We start from the raw sequence: 17,765 nt of genomic DNA on the forward strand, positions 1-17,765 counted from the left end.
TGAGGCAGGAGAATCACTTGAACCCGGGAGGCGGAGGCTGTAGGGAGCCGAGATCACGCCATTGCACTCCAGCCTAGGTGACAGAGACAGACTCTGTCTCAAAAAAAAAAAGAAAGAAAAAAGAAATTAGAAGTAGATATATTCACAGAAGTTAATTACAGTTAGAGAACCCAAATAGGAATGCATTTGAATATATTCATACCTTCCACGGAGAAATGCTTTTCTGCAAAGGCATCAAGCTTGCCACGTATCTTTCCTAAAACCAAGAAAAAAAGTTAATAAAAGGAGTGTCCTCAAGCATTTAAACAGATCTACTTAAAAGGAATGGGTCTTTTAAGTTTTTCTTTATATGTCCTTTCAATGGACAATAACAACTCCATAACTCCCCACAACAGATATAGCTAAATTCAGACTGATTTGGAAAGTAAGATTTTAAATAAAAATTCAACTAAATCTTGTATAATCCAAGGGACTACTTTTTTCTTTCTTTTTTGAGACATGGTCTTGCTCTGCTACCCAGGCTGGATGCAGTGGTGCGATCATGACTCACTGCCTCCTAGGCTCAAGCAGTCCTCCCACCTCAGCATGTAGCTAGGACTACAGGCACAAGCCACCACGCACAGCTAATTAAAAAAATTTTTAGGCCAGGTGCTGTGGCTCACGCCTGTAATCCCAGCACTTTGGGAGGCCAAGGTGGGCAAGTCATGAGGTCAGGAGTTCAAGACCAGCCTGACCAACATGGTAAAATCCCATGTCTACTAAAAATACAAAAACTAACCAGGTGTGGTGGTACACGCCTCTAATCCCAGCTACTCAGAAGGCTGAGGCAGGAGAATCACTTGAATCCGGGAGGCGGAGGTTGCAGTGAGCCAAGATCGCACCACTGCACTCCAGCCTGGGCGACAGAGCGAGACTCCGCCTCAAAATAAATAAATAAATAAATATAAATATAAATAAATTTTAAAAAATTTATTCTTACTTAAAAAAAATTTTTGTAGAGACATAGTCTCACTATGTTGTCCAGATCGGTCTTGAACTCCTGGGCTCAAGTCATCCTCCTGCCTAGGTCTCCCAAAGTGCTGACGTTACAAGCACGAACCACTGTGTCCAGCCCAAGGGATTACTTTTTTTTTTTTGAGATGGAGTTTCACTCTTGTCGCCCAGGCTGGAGTGCAATGGCGTAATCTTGGCTCACTGCAACCTTTGCTTCTTGGGTTCAAGTGATTCTCCTGCCTCAGCCTCCCAAATAGCTGGGATTACAGGCGTGTGCCACCACACCTGGCTAATTTTGTATTTTTAGTAGAGACAGGGTTTCACCACATTGGTCAGGCTGGTCTCCAACTCCTGACCTCAGGTGATCCGCCTGCCTTGGCCTCCCAAAGTGCTGGGATTACAAGCGTGAGCCACCACGCCCAGCCTCAGGCTCTTTTTTTTTTTTTTTAAGAGAGTCTTGCTGTTGCCCAGGATAGAATGCAGTGGTGCAATCACAGCTTACTGTAGTCTCAAACTCCTGGCCTTAAGCAATCCTCTCACCTTGGCATCCCAAAGTGGCAGGTCTGAGCCCAGTGAACCACTGTGCCAAGCCTAGTCCATGCTTTGTAAGCACCACAGTTTAGTTTATTTATTCAAACAAATAGACTTAATGAAATAAATAAGTTGACACCCATAGACCAAGAAAGAATATTTCTTTCTAAAATATAACAGAAAAGATCTCCAGGATGCCCTATATAATGTTCATAGATACATTACTTTATATTAATAACTACACAAAGTTTCTCTATGATGCAGTCTCCAGACTAGGGTCATATCATGGTACTGCGTATACTTTAATATGATACCCTTCTGAATTTCTTCTTCATCTAGTCATTTATTCCATAAATAGTTGAGAGCTACCATATGCCAGGCTGGTGAATTAATAATAAGCAAGATAGATATGGTCCCTGTTATTATGGAGCTACAGCCTCATAGACATTATATCAAATTGTATTCAAGATAACTATCAGAGAAAGAAGCTCTACGATAATCTTTTTTTAAGGTGAAAAATGCAGTAACTAAATAATATTTCATATAAAATATATCATTTAAAATTCACAACAGTCCTGAAAGGTACTTAGGAAAGTAGAATCAGCGACATTTCAGAGGTAAGAAAATTGAGGGTCAGAGAGAGGGAGTGGCTTACCAAAGTTGAACAGTTAACACTAAAACAAATAATCCAGCTCTCTTGCAAAGGGCTTTATTTTTAATCACTAAATATACCAAGCTGGCAAAACACACAACTTAAGATATGGTTTTGGAGGGTGGGAAAACCATTTATACACCCTTCACCAAATCATTAAATTAGGCAAAAATGTATTAGTTAACTTACTAATGGAATGATGAAACTTTGTGTCAGTTCCAAAAAATAGCGTCGAAGAATAACACTTTGAGCCTCAGAAGGACGTTTCTGTTGTACACCCTTAAAAGAGGAAATAATGAGAATCCATATTCTAGTGTTGGAATATAAAACAATGGATAATTATCAAATTCAACTGCTATATAAATATAATTTATGTTTGATATTCAAAAAACTAGAACTTCACCTTGAAGTAACTTAATGTGAAGTTCATCGTGCAATATCCTGTGAAAATAATCTTTACTGGAGTAAAACATGAGTCCTTAGCTTAGGGAATACTGTTCATCCCATACTGTAACAATGTGAGTTCACAGCTGGGCGCCGTGGCTCACACCTGTAATCCCAGCACTTTGAGAGGCTGAAGTGAGTGGGTTACCTGAGGTCAGAAGTTCAGGACCAGCCTGGCCAACATGGGGAAACCCTGTTTCTTCTAAAAAAATACAAAAATTAGCCAGGCATGGTGGCAGGTGCCTGTAAATCCCAGCTACTCAGGAGGCTGAAACAGGAGAATTGCTTGAACCCGGTTAGGCGGAGATTGTAGTGAGCTGAGATTGTGCCACTGCACTCCAGCCTGGGTGACAATAGTGAAACTCTGTCTCAAAAAGAAAAAGTAAGGCCGGGCGCAGTGGCTCACGCCTGTAATCCCAGCACTTTGGGAGGCCGAGGCGGGCGGATCACGAGGTCAAGAGATCGAGACCATCCTGGCCAACACGGCGAAACCCCGTCTCTACTAAAAATACAAAAAATTAGCTGGGCGTGGTGGCACACGCCTGTAGTCCCAGCTACTTGGGAGGCTGAGTCAGGAGAATTGCTTGAACCCAGGAGGCAGAGGTTGCAGTGAGCCGAGGTCACACCACTGCACTCCAGCCTGGTGCCTGGTGACGGAGTGAGACTCTGTCTCCAAAAAAAAAAAAAAAGTGAGTTCACAATAAAGACTATCTTTATTTTATATCTGCTATATTAAACTATTTGTATTTTTTTAAAAATGATTAACAATCCCCTATTGTTAGATGCTAAGTTACCTCATGGTAGAATCTATGGCTTTTTCACTGTAATTCTCAAGTTTCTAGAAAGATTGACATTCATGTTTAGCTACAGCCCCAAATTCATGCCCATACTGTTGCTAGCTTAGTCTTCTGATTTTCATAAAACTTTGAGTCAAAAAAGAGACCCCAGCTGGGCATAGTGGCTGATGCTAATAATCCCAGAAATTTGGGAGACCAAGGTGGGCCTATCACTTCAGGCCAGGAGTTTGAGACCAGCCTGGCCAACATGGCGAAACTCTATCTCTACTAAAAATATAAAACTTATCCAGGCGTGGTAGTGCACACCTGTAATTCCAGCTGCTTGGGAGGCTGACGCACAAGAATCACTTGAACCCAGGAGGCAGAGGTTGCAGTGAGCTGAGATCATGCCACTGCACTCCAGCCTAGGAGACAGAGTAAGACTCTGTCTCCCAAAAAACAAAACAAAACAAAACAAAACAAAAAAGGAGAGATCCTATTTCACATATTGCTTAACGAGATATTACATACCTGAATAAGGAAATTTAAATTAATAATATGAGCAACTAATTACCTTCTGTAACTGTTTTATGATCTCTTCATCTCTACTTAAATATGGCTTATATGAAGTATAAACTCCTAAGAGCAAAGAAAAGAAGGTAAATAGAAAAATCCAAGTACCATATAAATATATATTTAAAAATTAATAAAAGTCAATACCAGGTTTAGAATCCAGGGTCTTTAGATTCTTCAATTTCTTCACTTTAACCTGCTTAGGAATTTCACCTGAAGGAAGCAGCATAAAGATTTTTATAATTATTCTAATCATACATATTGCAAAATTGGAACTTTATCAGATTTATAATCTGTTTATTACTTAAGGATGTTACAATTAAAGTATTATTTCTTTGTTGTTTTTTTTGGAGATGGAGTTTCGCTCTCGTTACCCAGGCTGGAGTGCAATGGCACGATCTCGGCTCACCGCAACCTCCGCCTCCTGGGTTCAGGCAATTCCTCCTGCCTCAGCCTCCTGAATAGCTGGGATTACAGGCACGCGCCACCATGCCCAGCTAATTTTTTCTATTTTTAGTAGAGACGGGGTTTCACCATGTTGACCAGTACGGTCTCGATCTCTTGACCTTGTGATCTACCCGCCTCGGCCTCCCAAAGTGCTGGGATTACAGGCGTGAGCCACCGCACCCGGCCAATTAAAGTATTCTTAACATCAATTAATATGTTAAGGGTTCAGTCTTGATATTTTAAAACTGGATAAAATGAATACTGGATTATTACAACAGTACAGAAACAATTCATGTCAATTATATAAAATGGATATTTGATCTTTCATTAATATTTATCATTAAATTTTTCCCTTTTTGTCACTCAACCTGTAATTTAAAATCTATATGCCAAATACATAAAACTGAAAATTTATGTGCTGAATAGGAATAAAATACCCTTTAAGTATAAATGGAATAGAGAGCAATTTTTAAATGACTATGACATGTAGTCTTCAAGGATTTGTGGTTTTGTTTTGTTTTGTTTTGTTTTTGATGCTTCTTCGAATTTGGCTTTTCCATTATAGAAATTTACACTGCCAGCAAGTGGCGATGGTGTGTGCAGCAACCACAGGTCTGAGCCACAGATGGACAGGACTCCTGAGCAGGGTGCTGTGTTGAACAGCTTGTGTAGTATATACAGGCCCTGGTCTTAGGCTCAAAGAAAGTTAACACCTAAACAAACTTTATAACAGGCAGAAAAATGCCTCACGAATGAATTTAAAAGTGTCATGAGTACACCTAATTTCACAGACTTTCTCCACCCTCCCTCTTCTCTCCATAAGGGTTAAAAGAACTTAAGAACTGAAAGACAATCTAGAGATTATATTGTTATGGAGATTATAATATAATTCAAGCCTCTAAATTCATGAAATACCTTTGTTTAAATAGTTCCACAGATCAAACTGTTAGTTGTGGTATATCTGGGGGTGGGATTATAAGAACAAAGAACATTTTCCTTTGCAATCTTATATTGCTAAAAAATTTTAAGAGCATGTACTATGATAAAACAGTTATTTCTATAAACTTTTTACTTTGAAATACAGTTGACCATTGAATAACATGGGTTTAAACTGTGATTTTTTTTCCTACCTCTGCCACCCCTGAGATGGCAAAACCATTCCCTCCTCTTCCTCTTCAACCTACTCAATGTGAAGGCTATGAGGATGAAGACTTTTATGATGATCCACTTCCAGTTAATGAATAGTCAATATGCATTTTATCTTCCTCATTATTTTCTTAGTATCATTTTATTTCTCCTAGCTTACTTTGTTATAAGGATACAGTATACAATACAAAGAACATACAAAATGTGTGTTATCAATTGTTCATGTTATTGCTAAGGCTTCTGGTCAACAGTAGGCTGTTAGAAGTTAAGTTTTAGAGGAGTCAAAGGTATATATAGATTTTCTACTACATGGAAGGCTGGCATTGCTAATCCCTGTGTTGTTCAAGGGTTAATTGTAATTTCAATCTTGCAGAGAAGCTGCCAAATAATACAGTCTATAAAGGAAAGAATGAAAGAGATTTTAAAAAATAGTCTATACTCCGAATTTGTCAATGGCCCAATAATAATTTTAAAAAGATACTCATTAAAGAAGCAATATCATGGATACACAGTCTTATTTTTTCATCAATTCCGTAAATAATAAGTAAATGCAATATACTGGCAATATACTGGCAATACAGGAACAAAACAGCTAATTCCTCACATCAATGAGACACAGTCTAACAACAAAATATGACAGATAAATGACAATACAGAGGACTAGGTGCTAGGATAGAATATGAACAGGATACTTTGGAGACACAGACGAATGTTCTGGCCAAAGAGGAGTAAGAAAAGTATTGAGGATTCCTAAAGGAGGTAATATTTAAGCCAACTTATAAGATAAATAAAAAGTCAAGTCTTCTTTCATCTTGACTGGGTGTGGTAGCTCACGCCTGTTAATTCAAGCACTTTGGAGGCCAAGGCGGGCGGATCACCTGAGGTTGGGAGTTCAAGACCAGCCTGACCAACACGGTGAAACCCCGTCTTTAAAAAAAAAAAGTTATAGATGGTGTGGTGGCTTACGCCTGTAATCTCAGCACTTTGGGAGGCCAAGTGGGGCAGATCACCCGAGTTTGGAAGTTCGCGACCAGCCTGACCAACATGGATAAACCCCATCTCCACTAAAAATACAAAATTAGCCAGGTCTGGCGGCACATGCCTCTAATTCCAGCTATTCAGGAGGCTGAGGCAGGAGAATCGCTTCAACCTGGGAGGCAGAGGTTGCGGTGAGCCGAGATCGTGCCATTGTACTCCAGCCTGGGCAACAAGAGCAAAACTCCGTCTCAAAAAAAAAAAGTTATCTATGGAAAGAAGAAAAGATCTTTAAGTAAAAAGTTAAATACAGAAGCATGAAAAACATGTTGCTTAAAGAGTTGCAGATAATGGTAAGAACAGTAATAGCTACAATTTACTGAAGATGTTCTCTGTAACCGTCTCTGGTCCAAGAACACTGCACAAATTATCACATTTAATCTTCACAATTAAAGTTTTGTTTAAGATGCCCATTTCACAGATGAAGAAACTAAAGCATGGGCAAAACTGATATTCACCTGGTATGTACCAGAACAAGCTGGCTACTGCATCATGCATTCTGATCAAGTGCCCTATTAAGACAGGTTGTTATCTCAGTCATAATTAGACACAGAGGAACATCCTGTCCAAGAATGTGGGTGCACTAAAACTAGGTACAATACAGAAAAGGCAATCCCTTTATATCAGGAAGAATGATACTCCTGCAAGGTTAACACTAAATGTATGTTTCTGGTAAAGTTTCAGGACACAGGAAAGCAAAATGTTAATTCTTCCCCCTTTGTTCTACAGAAAATGCTTTTTTCTGTAATTTTACTGACCCTGCCAGATTTATTTTTTTCCTTTGCTCACAGTCTATCTCAGATTCTTTTGAGTTTCAAAGCTAGAATCCTGAGCAAGGCTCTTTGTTGCATAACTTGTGCAGCATTTGCATTGGCCTGGCTGGTTTTTAACTCAACAAGCAGAAAAATGCTCCAAGATGTATACCACCCATAAATTAAAAGATACATGAGATTTCATGACTATGACACCAAATACACAAGCAATACAAGGAAAAAATAAATAAGACTTCAAACAAAAGAGAAAAAAAAACAGAAGAAAACAAAAAAAGATAAATAAAACCATTAAATTATAAACTTCTGTGCACAGGCTGGGCACAGTGGCTCAGCCTGTAACCCCAGCACTTTGGGAGGCTGAGGTGGGTGGATCAGGAGTTCAAGACCAGCCTGGCCAACACGGTAAAACCCCGTCTCTACTAAAAATACAAAAAGTAGTTGACTGTGATGCTGCACAGCTATAATCCCAGCTACTGTGAAGACTAAGGCAGGAGAATTGCTTGAACCCAGGAGGCAAAGGTTGCAGTGAGCCAAGATTGTACCACTGCACACCAGCCTGGGAGACAGAGCAAGACTCCATCTAAAAATAATAATAATAATAAATAAAATAAACTGTCCACCAAAAGACACCATCAAGAGAGCAAAAGACAATACAAAATATAAGAAAATATTCACAGAGCATGTATCTGATAAGGACGAGTAATCAGAATACATAAGGAATTCCTATAACTAAAAAAAAAACCCATTTAAACAACCCTATTAAAAGTGGGCAAAAGACTTGAATAGACATTTCTCCAAAGAAGATATATAAATGGCCAATAAACAACAGAAAGATACTCAATATCACTAATCATGAGGGAAATGAAAACGAAAACGAAACCCACAATAAAATACTCATGCCCATTAGGATGGCTACTATCAAAAAAATGGAAAATAACAGGCTGGTGTGGTAGCTCACTCCTGAAATCCCAACACTTTGGGAGGGCAAGGCAGGACGACTGCTTGAGCACAGGAGTTCAGGACCAGCAATAGTACAAGATCCTGTCTCTACAGAAAAAAATAAAAAATTAGGCACAGTGGCATGCACCTGTATTCCTAGCTACTTGTGAGGCTCAGGCAGAAGGACCACTTGAGCCCAGGAATTCAAGATTACAGTGAGCTGTGATTATGCCAGTGCACTCCAGCCTGAGGAACGGAGAAAGATCCTATTGCTATAAAAAAAAAAACTTTTTTAAGGCAAAATATTTAAACAGATATTTCACCAAAGAATAAATATGAATGATAGGAAATAGATGAAAATGTGCTCACCATCATTAGTCATTAGAGAAAAGCAAATTAAAATCACCATTTCAAACATTCTAGAATGGCCATAATGAAAATGACAACACCAAATGTTGGCAATGATGTGAAGAAATGGGAACTCTCATACACTGCTGGTAAGGATATAAACTGATGGGCCACTTTCGAAAACAGTTTGGTGATTTCTTTAACAGATTTATCAATTCATGCTGCTCTACCAATGATTTTGTGCAAAAGTTCTCTACCTACATCTAGCAGAGAGACTTCTTCCACTGGAAAGAGAAAATAATCAGTAGTCTACTACATTACAATGAATAGTCTAAATTATTAGGCTCAAACCATGAAAATGTCAAGATTAAACTAAGATTCAAAAAAAAATTATCATATCTTCTCATACCCAAGACTCTTGAAACTGTTGTTCTCTGAACTATCAATAATACTCTAGACAGAACAGTGATAGAATGGTAGGGGACCATGACATTTACAGAGTACCATGTATCAGGCACTGTGTTTAGTCTTCCTAGCACATCAAAAATTTGAGGCTTAAAGATGCTATTCAACGTATTAGCACACAGTTCTGATTGCCAAGGTGAAGCCCTTTGCTGTTTCCTCTATTTCATAAGGCTTCTAAAGACTTCAGTGTAATACTGAGTCCACAATTTGTAAATAGTATTATTTAAAATGTTATCCTTGCCAGGCATGGTGGCTCACATCTGTAATCCCAGCACTTTGGGAGGCCGAGGTGGGTGGATCATGAGGTCAAGAGATCGAGACCATCCTGGCCAACATGCTGAAAACTCCGTCTCTACTAAAAATACAAAAATTAGCTGGGTGTGGTGGCGGGCGCCTGTAGTCCCAGCTACTCAGGAGGCTGAGACAGGAGAATCACTTGAACCCGAGTCATGGAGGTTGCAGTAAGCCAAGATCACGCCACGGCACTCCAGCCTGGCAACAGAGAGAGACTTTATCTCAAAAAAAAAAAAAAACAAATTGTTATCCTTCATTCTTTTTTTTTTTTTTTTTTTTTTTTTTTTGAGACGGAGTTTCGCTCTTGATACCCAGGCTGGAGTGCAATGGCGCGATCTCAGCTCACCGCAACCTCCGCCTCCTGGGTTCAGGCAATTCTCCTTCCTCAGCCTCCTGAGTAGCTGGGATTACAGGCGCGCGCCACCATGCCCAGCTAATTTTTTGTATTAGTAGAGACGGGGTTTCACCATGTTGACCAGGATGGTCTCGATCTCTTGACCTCGTGATCCACCCGCCTCGGCCTCCCAAAGTGCTGGGATTACAGGCTTGAGCCACCGCGCCCGGCCTATCCTTCATTCTAATACTTCCATTTAAATACATGTATATACCAAAAGGAGTATCTTATGAAATCAGATTATTAACTCATGTTTTAAATATACCTATGTATAGCAAAAGGAACAAGTTTTAAAAGTAGTGGCTACTGGCCAGGGGCAGTGGCTCAGCCTGTAATCCCAGCCCTTTGGGAAGATGAAGTGGGCGGCTCACTTGAGGTCTGGAGTTTGAGACCAGCCAGGCCAACATGGTGAAACCTTGTATCTACGAAAACTACAAAAATTAGCCAGGTGTGGTGGCACTTGCCTGTAACCCCAGCTACTCGGGAGGCTGAGGCGGGATACTCTTGAACCCAGGAAGCGAAGGTTGCAGTGAGCCGAGATCACGCCACTGCACTCCAAACTGAGTGACAGAGCCAGACTTTGTCTCAAAAAATTTAAAAAAAGGTAGTGGCTGGGAGTGTGGCTCACACCTGTAGATCCCAGCATTTTGGGAAGCCAAGGTGGGCCGATCACCTGAGGTCAGGAGTTTGAGACCAGCCCGGCCAACATGGCAAAATCCCATCTCTACCAAAAATACAAAAATTAACCAGGCATGGCGTCGGGTGCCAGCAATCCCAGTTACTTGGGAGGCTGAGGTAGAAGAAACACTCAAACCTGGGAGAGCAGAGATCACGCCACTGCACTCCAGCCTGGGCAACAGAGTGAAACTCTGTCTCATAAATAAATAAATAAACAAACAAATAAATAAATACATTATAAAGTTATTAGAAAATAACTTCATAATCCCAACTATTTCAGTGGAAAATTCATGAATGTCCATTGTTATGTAAGAGAAACTTCTTCCAATGGAAGGAGAAAATAGTCCGTAGTCTACTACATCACAATTAATAAAATAGTCTAGGCTCAAACCATGAAAATAAATATCAAGATTAAATTAAGATTTAAAAAATTTTTTCATATCTTCTCATACCCAAGACTCATGTCCTTAATAAACATACCATTTAGTTGTCATCTAGGTTAACAAAACTTCCAACCTCAGAATTCATATAATTACTTAAACATTTGTTAAACTCCTATGATGAACAAGGTACTGTGCTGTCTTTTCCACATGGGAAAGGCACTTTTAACCACTCAGTAAATCAATAACCTGTGCTACAGTAACATATACTTGTTTTGAGACCTAGCTGAGAATTCTGTGACAAGTCTGGAGTAATTCTAGTTTTTTTACAAGGTTTTACTCAAGCAGTACTGGAAATTTCTGTTTTATTGGGCATATATATATAAAGCTAACATTTTTGAGACTTCATTTTACTATAATTCATTCAATGTCTGTAACACTATAAGCACATTTTTTGGTAGCCTCCTACCAAAAACAGATTATACAGATTATACATATTATAAGAACCTGCATATTTTAGTGGGAAGTTATACTCTTCTCCAAAGGCCTCAAAGAAAGCTGCCATCAACATAAAAAGTAATCAAGGATGAAAAGAAAGGAAGAAAGGAACCTGTTTAGCAACACTGCACACTAAAAACAGAACACCAAGTTTATACTTTACCTGTAGGTTTAAGGTCTCCTATTCGAATAATATGTGGCCAGTGCTGCAGTGTCTTAGCAAAAAAAGGGTTGGTTACTCCTAATATAACTGAGGGCCTATATAAAACAAAACAAAACAAAACAAAAAAGGTGAGAAAAAGATGAATATTAAATCAGTGAAGAATATCTTACATTTTCTTTTCAATGAACAAAACACAGATTATTCTTTCCTTTACTCAACATATTACATATCAACTATATTTCACGCAATGTGTTTTGTACTAGGTATATAAAGATGAAAGGACACGGTCCTTCCAACAGCACACAGGAAGAAGGGTGTACACACCCAGTTATGATGCCAAAATTAGAAGACAGTGAAGGTGGTTTAAAATGCACACTAATCACAAAGGAGAACCTATGTCTACCAGGGGATTAAAGGACAGCCTCACCAAAGAGATAATATTTACAGGAAGACATGAAAGATGAGTAGGAGTTTTTTGCCAAGTGGATGAGAGAGGGAAGAGTGATCCAGAACAAACTATGTGCAAAGCAATGAAGTGACATCATGGCCTGTCTGTAGAACTATAGAGTTTAGCATTCCTGGAGCAAAAAGCAGAAAGGATGAATAGTCAGAAATGAGAATATTGTTGCCCAGATCATTAGCATCAAGTTAGTATGCTAAGAAGTTTAGATGTTATCTTTTTTTTTTTTTTTTCAAGACTTGGACTGCCTGATAGATGTTATCTTACAGGCAAAGGGAAAGTACTAGATAACCAAGTGGAGGAATGCTGCATGAAAGAAAAAGTGCTTATTAGAAAGATATCTCTGGAAGAAATTTGAAAGATACCTTATGAGGAGAGGGAGAGGAAGGGATGGATACAGGGAGGGAGGGAAGAGAGAGAGAGAAAGAATGAAAATAAAGGAAGAAAGGGAAAAACAGGGCAATGATACGCCCACTGGGTCAAAAAGTAAGAAGGGTCGTGATGATTTGGCAAGAACAGATTCAGTAAATATGAAGAAGTCCATCCACAGTTGACTAGAAGCAACCAGAAAATCAAGAAGTGGAGATAGTACATGGAGATTTTTGTTGTTGCTTTAGAAATCTAGCTATAAAAACGTGAGCACTGGAACAGGAGATAAAAGGGAAAGGGTAAGATTATTTTTTCTTTTCTTTTTACAGACTGAAAGGATTTTTCATGAAAAAAATAGAATTGAAAGTACAATATAGTGGCTATTAATGACAATATAGCTTCCATTAATAAATAAAATCACTTGGGCTAGGTGAGGTGGATCACACCTGTAATCTCAGCATTTTGGGAGGCCAAGGTAGAGAGATCACGAGGTCAAGAGTACTAGACCAGCCTAACCAACATGTTGAAACCCCATCTCTACTAAAAATACAAAAATTAACCAGGTATAGTGGTGTGTGCCTGTAATCCCAGCTACTCAGGAGGCTGAGGCAGGAGAATCACTTGAACCCAAGTGGCGGAGGTTGCAGTGAGCCGAGATCACACCACTGCACTCCAGCCTGGACAGCAGAGCGCGAGACTCCATCTCTAAATAAATAAATAAATAACTTACTCAAATAAGGTAACTAACTCTTAAAATCTAAAATTACTTCCAGCAGCTCCTGAAACTTTCCTTTTATAAGATCATTCTGCCTGTAAGTTCAAAATTTTAGGTTAAACTTTTACTGCCAAAAATAATTCTACAAACTTTTGGTTATAAAGGTAATAGCTGGTCAATAGAAGTTATTCTGTTTACTTACGGAGCTTGAGTGCGGGTAGTATATTCTTTGAACTCACTATCATGAATAGTGAAATAAGGTCGGAAATCACTGAAGTACTTTAATGGAGAAATACAGCTGTGGAACAGGAAGAACATGTAAAACAAAGGACACAAAAAAATTAAAGGTCCTAATCCATAACTAGATAACATCTACACAAATAGTATACACACAAAGGAATACTTTGTTTATTTCAATAAATGGTAAACTCATTTCACAGAATTAGAAATATATATATATAATTATATATATAATATATATTTAATATATTATATACATTTAAATATATTATATATAATATATATTATATATTATATATAAATATATATTATAATATAAATTATATATATTATAAAGGTAATAGCTTTATATATTTATATATTATATATAATATATATTATTATTTATAATATATATTATATATTATAATATATAAATATATATATAATTTATAATATATATTATATATTATATAATTATATATTATATATAAATAAGGTAAGGTAATATATATTATATATTATATATAAATTATATATAAAATATATATTTATAATATATAATTTATATATATAAATTTTTAAATATATATAAAGAAATATATATTTATATATATAAATTATATATATTATATATATAAAGCTATTACCTTTATAATATATATAATTTATATTATATAAATATATAATTTATAGATATATAAATATATAATATATAATATATATTATATATATAATAATATAAATATATAAAGCTATTACCTTTATAACCAAAATATATATAATATGTTATATAATATATATTTATATATATATATATTGTGAAATGGTATACTGAAAGAACACACTGGGTCTGGGGCAGAAGACGGGGTGAAATTCTGGCTCTACCATTCACTAGCTACGTGCCTTTGACTCTACACTGATCATTCACACAATTTATATTTATCAAGGGACAACTTCATGTAATGAATCAATGTGCCTGTCACTCAGAACAACAGAAGCATGGTTCCAGCCCTCATGGAGCCTGAAACAATTTTCTCATCCATAAAATGGTGCTATAATAAGCATTAGCTTCTGATAGGGCTATTGCGTGGATCAATGCAATAATGGGTGGGGAAACATACGACAGATGGGAAGTGCTGCAAATATCACCAACAGGTTCAGTACTGCAGCCTTAAAAAAAAAAACAAAGTCAAAAATATTAACCAAATATACTCACTTAACAAGTGCCAATACGGTCTCTGATGATTCCGATGGTGATGGTGCCATAACCACAAGGGGCTCCCCTAACAGCACCAGCTCCCAGAGCATCTGACTATGAAGGAAAACTGGGCAGAAACACCTGAAAGGTGATGCACAGCAGAAATATTTTTTAATATAGCCAATCCTGTTTTTTTTAATTGAACAAATGGCTCCAGATTTTTTTTACTGAACAAATAGCCAATCTTATTTTTAAAATTCCTACATAATATTTCTAAAAACTCCACACTGACATAAATTCTTCCTGCTATTTGTATCTTGATCTGATACACAAATTCATTTAGAAGATGGTGATACATAGAGACATTAAGTCCCTTTTATTCACATAAAAATATCTATCAATGACTCATTCTAATTTTTACTAAATTAAATGTAATATACTGACACAAGGAATAACTGACAAACAATAAAAGCATATAATTCTTAAATTGTTGTACCAGGCCGGGCGCGGTGGCTCATGCCTATAATCCCAGCACTTTGGGAGGCCAAGGTGGATGGATCACAAGGTCAAGAGATCGAGACCATCCTGGTCAACATGGTGAAACCTCGTCTCTGCTAAAAATACAAAGATTAGCTGGGCATGGTGGCTTGTGCCTGTAGTCCCAGCTTCTCAGGAGGCTGAGGCAAGAGAATTGCTTGAACCCAGGAAGTGGAGGTTGTGGTGAGCCGAGATGGCGCCACTGCACTCCAGCCTGGGTAAGAAGAGCGAAACTCCATCTCAAAAAAAAAAAAAATTGTTGTACCATATGATAGATAGATCTATTTTATCAATATTGCTTTCATACATTTAAATTTCAATTCTAAATATTTTTAAGGAAACAAGAAAAATTAATTTTCTTCAAGAGGCACTTATTGGATATACTTAAATTAAAAGCCAATTCTTTTGATATTAAAGAATGATGACAAATCACAAGGGGGAGTGCTAATGCTGAACAAGAGCAAACCTCCTGGGCAGATCCTCCCTCTACAGAAATGCCACATATTTTTACAGCAGCCCTGGAATTGCATGGAGGCCTGTTGGGACACAACTCTGCTAGTATGCTACTAAGCCTAAGACACTTGGTAACTTTCACTTATTTAGGAATTTCCTCCTGGGTTGGTAAGAATTTTTTCTAGTAAATTAAGGGGAAAAATCTTATCTATTTATGAAAAACATAACCAATCTACTCAGTTGAAAAGACACACATGCAAAGAAAAAGAAAAAAAAACATAATTAAGTGCAAAATATGCAACAAATTATGAGATGGAAATTAGGGGAGTTAATTTTAACTATTCAAAAACAAGACAAGTGCCACAAAAGAATAAAACAAAAACAAAAAAAACAGCTCATGGGTAAGGCAAAGGAGTTATTCCTCTTCCCTTCCTAAACAACTCAGTCCTAAAGCAGAACATGGTAGGTATCTCTGCCACAAGGGAAACAGAGCCACACTGGCCAGCGAGGCATGTCAGAGCTTATGTAAGGTAAGGTGGGCATCTACATCCAGGTGGTGGCCTGCTGTGGAGCTGCTGGAGCCCAAATGTGGTGAGGAAGGTATACATGTGTGGGGATTATTTGGTTTGCTTTCACAGAGCCCAGGAAGCACAGAGAGGTAGCCCGATGTGTAGCATCAAAGACAGAATGAGTTAAGGAGGCTGTCACAGTGTGGGACCACTTGGCACAACGTGTCAGAGCAGAGGAATGAGGGTATCTTCATGGAGAAGTACCCCGGAATGGGGTGTGTAAGCACACAAGCAGGGTAAGGAGGGCATTGATGTCAGGCTTGACCTGGTGTCGAGTCAGAGCCCAAAAGAGGGGAGATGGCACCCACTTGTAGACATGGTCTTGTGGGATAAAGTTACCTGAATGAGACAGGAGGGTATCCATAGGGGGAGTCAATCCAACAAGGAGAATCAGAGAGTAAGCAGGGTAAGGAGGGTATCCATGCAGAAGGGAAGCCAGGTGTGGAATGTCAGGGCCCAGGAGGGATGAGAAAAGTATTAGCATGGAGGATAAAGTTGCAGCAGAGTCCTAGCCAGAGCAATCAGACAAGAGAAAGAAATAAAGAGCATGCAAATTGTTAACGAGGAAGTTAAACTGTCACTGCTGATGACATGATCATATACCTAGAAAACCCTAAAAACTCATCCAAAAAGCTTCTAGAACTGGTAAATGAATTCAGCAAAATTTCAGGATACAAAATTAATGTACACAAATCAGTAGCTCTCCTATACACAATAGCAACCCAGCTGAAAATCACATCAACCCCTTTTACAATAGCTGCAATAAATAAAATTAAATACTTAGGAATATACTTACCCAAGGAGGTCAAAGACCTCTACAAAGAAAATGACAAAACACTGCTGAAAAAAAAATCATAGACGACACAAACAAATGGAAAAACACATCCTCCTACATTCATGGATGGGTAGAGTCAATATTGTGAAAATGACCATATTGCCAAAAGCAATCTACAAATTCAAAGCAATTCCCATGAAAATACCACCATCATTCTTCACAGAACTGAAAAAAACAATCCTAAAATTCATATGGAACCAAAAAAGAACCTGCATAGCCGAAGTAAGACTAAGCAAAAAGAACAAATCTGGAGGCATTATATTACCTGCCTTCAAACTATACTGTAAAGCCATAGTCACCAAAACAGCATGGTACTGGAATAAAAATAGGTATATAGACCAATGGAATAGAACAGAGAACCCAGATATAAAGCCAAATACTTACAGTCAACTGATATTTGACAAAGCAAACAAAAACATAAAGTGGGGAAAGGATACCCTATTTAACAAGTGGTGCTGGGATAACTGGCAAGCCATATGTACAAGAATGAAACTGGATCCTCATCTCTCATCCTATACAAAAATCAACTCAAGATGGATCAAATACTTAAGTCTAAGGCCTGAAAACATAAAAATTCTACAAGATAACACTGGAAAAACCTGTCCAGGCATTAGCTTAGGCAAAGACTTCATGACTAAGAACCCAAAAGGAAATGCAACAAAAACAAAGATAAATAGATGACTTCTTTTGCTTCTGTACAGCAAAAGAAATAATCAGCAGAGTAAATAGACAACTCATAGAGTAGGAGAAAATCTTCACAATCTATACATCCAACGAAGGACTAATATCCAGAATCTATAAGGAAGTCAAATTAGCAAGAACAAAACAATCCCATCAAAAAGTGAGCCAAGGACATAAACAGACAATTCTTAAAAGAA

The 17,765-nt window shown here is 37.8% G+C and overlaps 1 protein-coding gene across 6 annotated transcripts in view; it reads right to left on the minus strand.

Moving 5' to 3' along the window:
• DENND6A (DENN domain containing 6A) overlaps positions 1–17,765 on the minus strand; it is a 141,108-nt gene that overhangs the window by 5,533 nt on the left and 117,810 nt on the right. For all 6 annotated transcript variants that reach the window (XM_012462775.3, XM_064367225.1, XM_064367224.1 and 3 more), the window contains 7 exons: positions 14,512–14,634; positions 13,276–13,371; positions 11,530–11,624; positions 4,117–4,182; positions 3,971–4,035; positions 2,366–2,455; positions 203–256 (listed from right to left, as the gene is read on the minus strand). In XM_012462775.3, the coding sequence (XP_012318198.2) occupies positions 203–256; positions 2,366–2,455; positions 3,971–4,035; positions 4,117–4,182; positions 11,530–11,624; positions 13,276–13,371; positions 14,512–14,634 (589 nt within the window). The remainder of the gene's footprint in view (positions 1–202; positions 257–2,365; positions 2,456–3,970; positions 4,036–4,116; positions 4,183–11,529; positions 11,625–13,275; positions 13,372–14,511; positions 14,635–17,765) is intronic.

Source organism: Aotus nancymaae, unplaced genomic scaffold (assembly GCF_030222135.1).
Source record: "Aotus nancymaae isolate 86718 unplaced genomic scaffold, 86718_ANA_hifiasm-v0.15.2.pri h1tg000067l, whole genome shotgun sequence".
Classification (NCBI taxonomy): Eukaryota; Metazoa; Chordata; class Mammalia; order Primates; family Aotidae; genus Aotus; species Aotus nancymaae.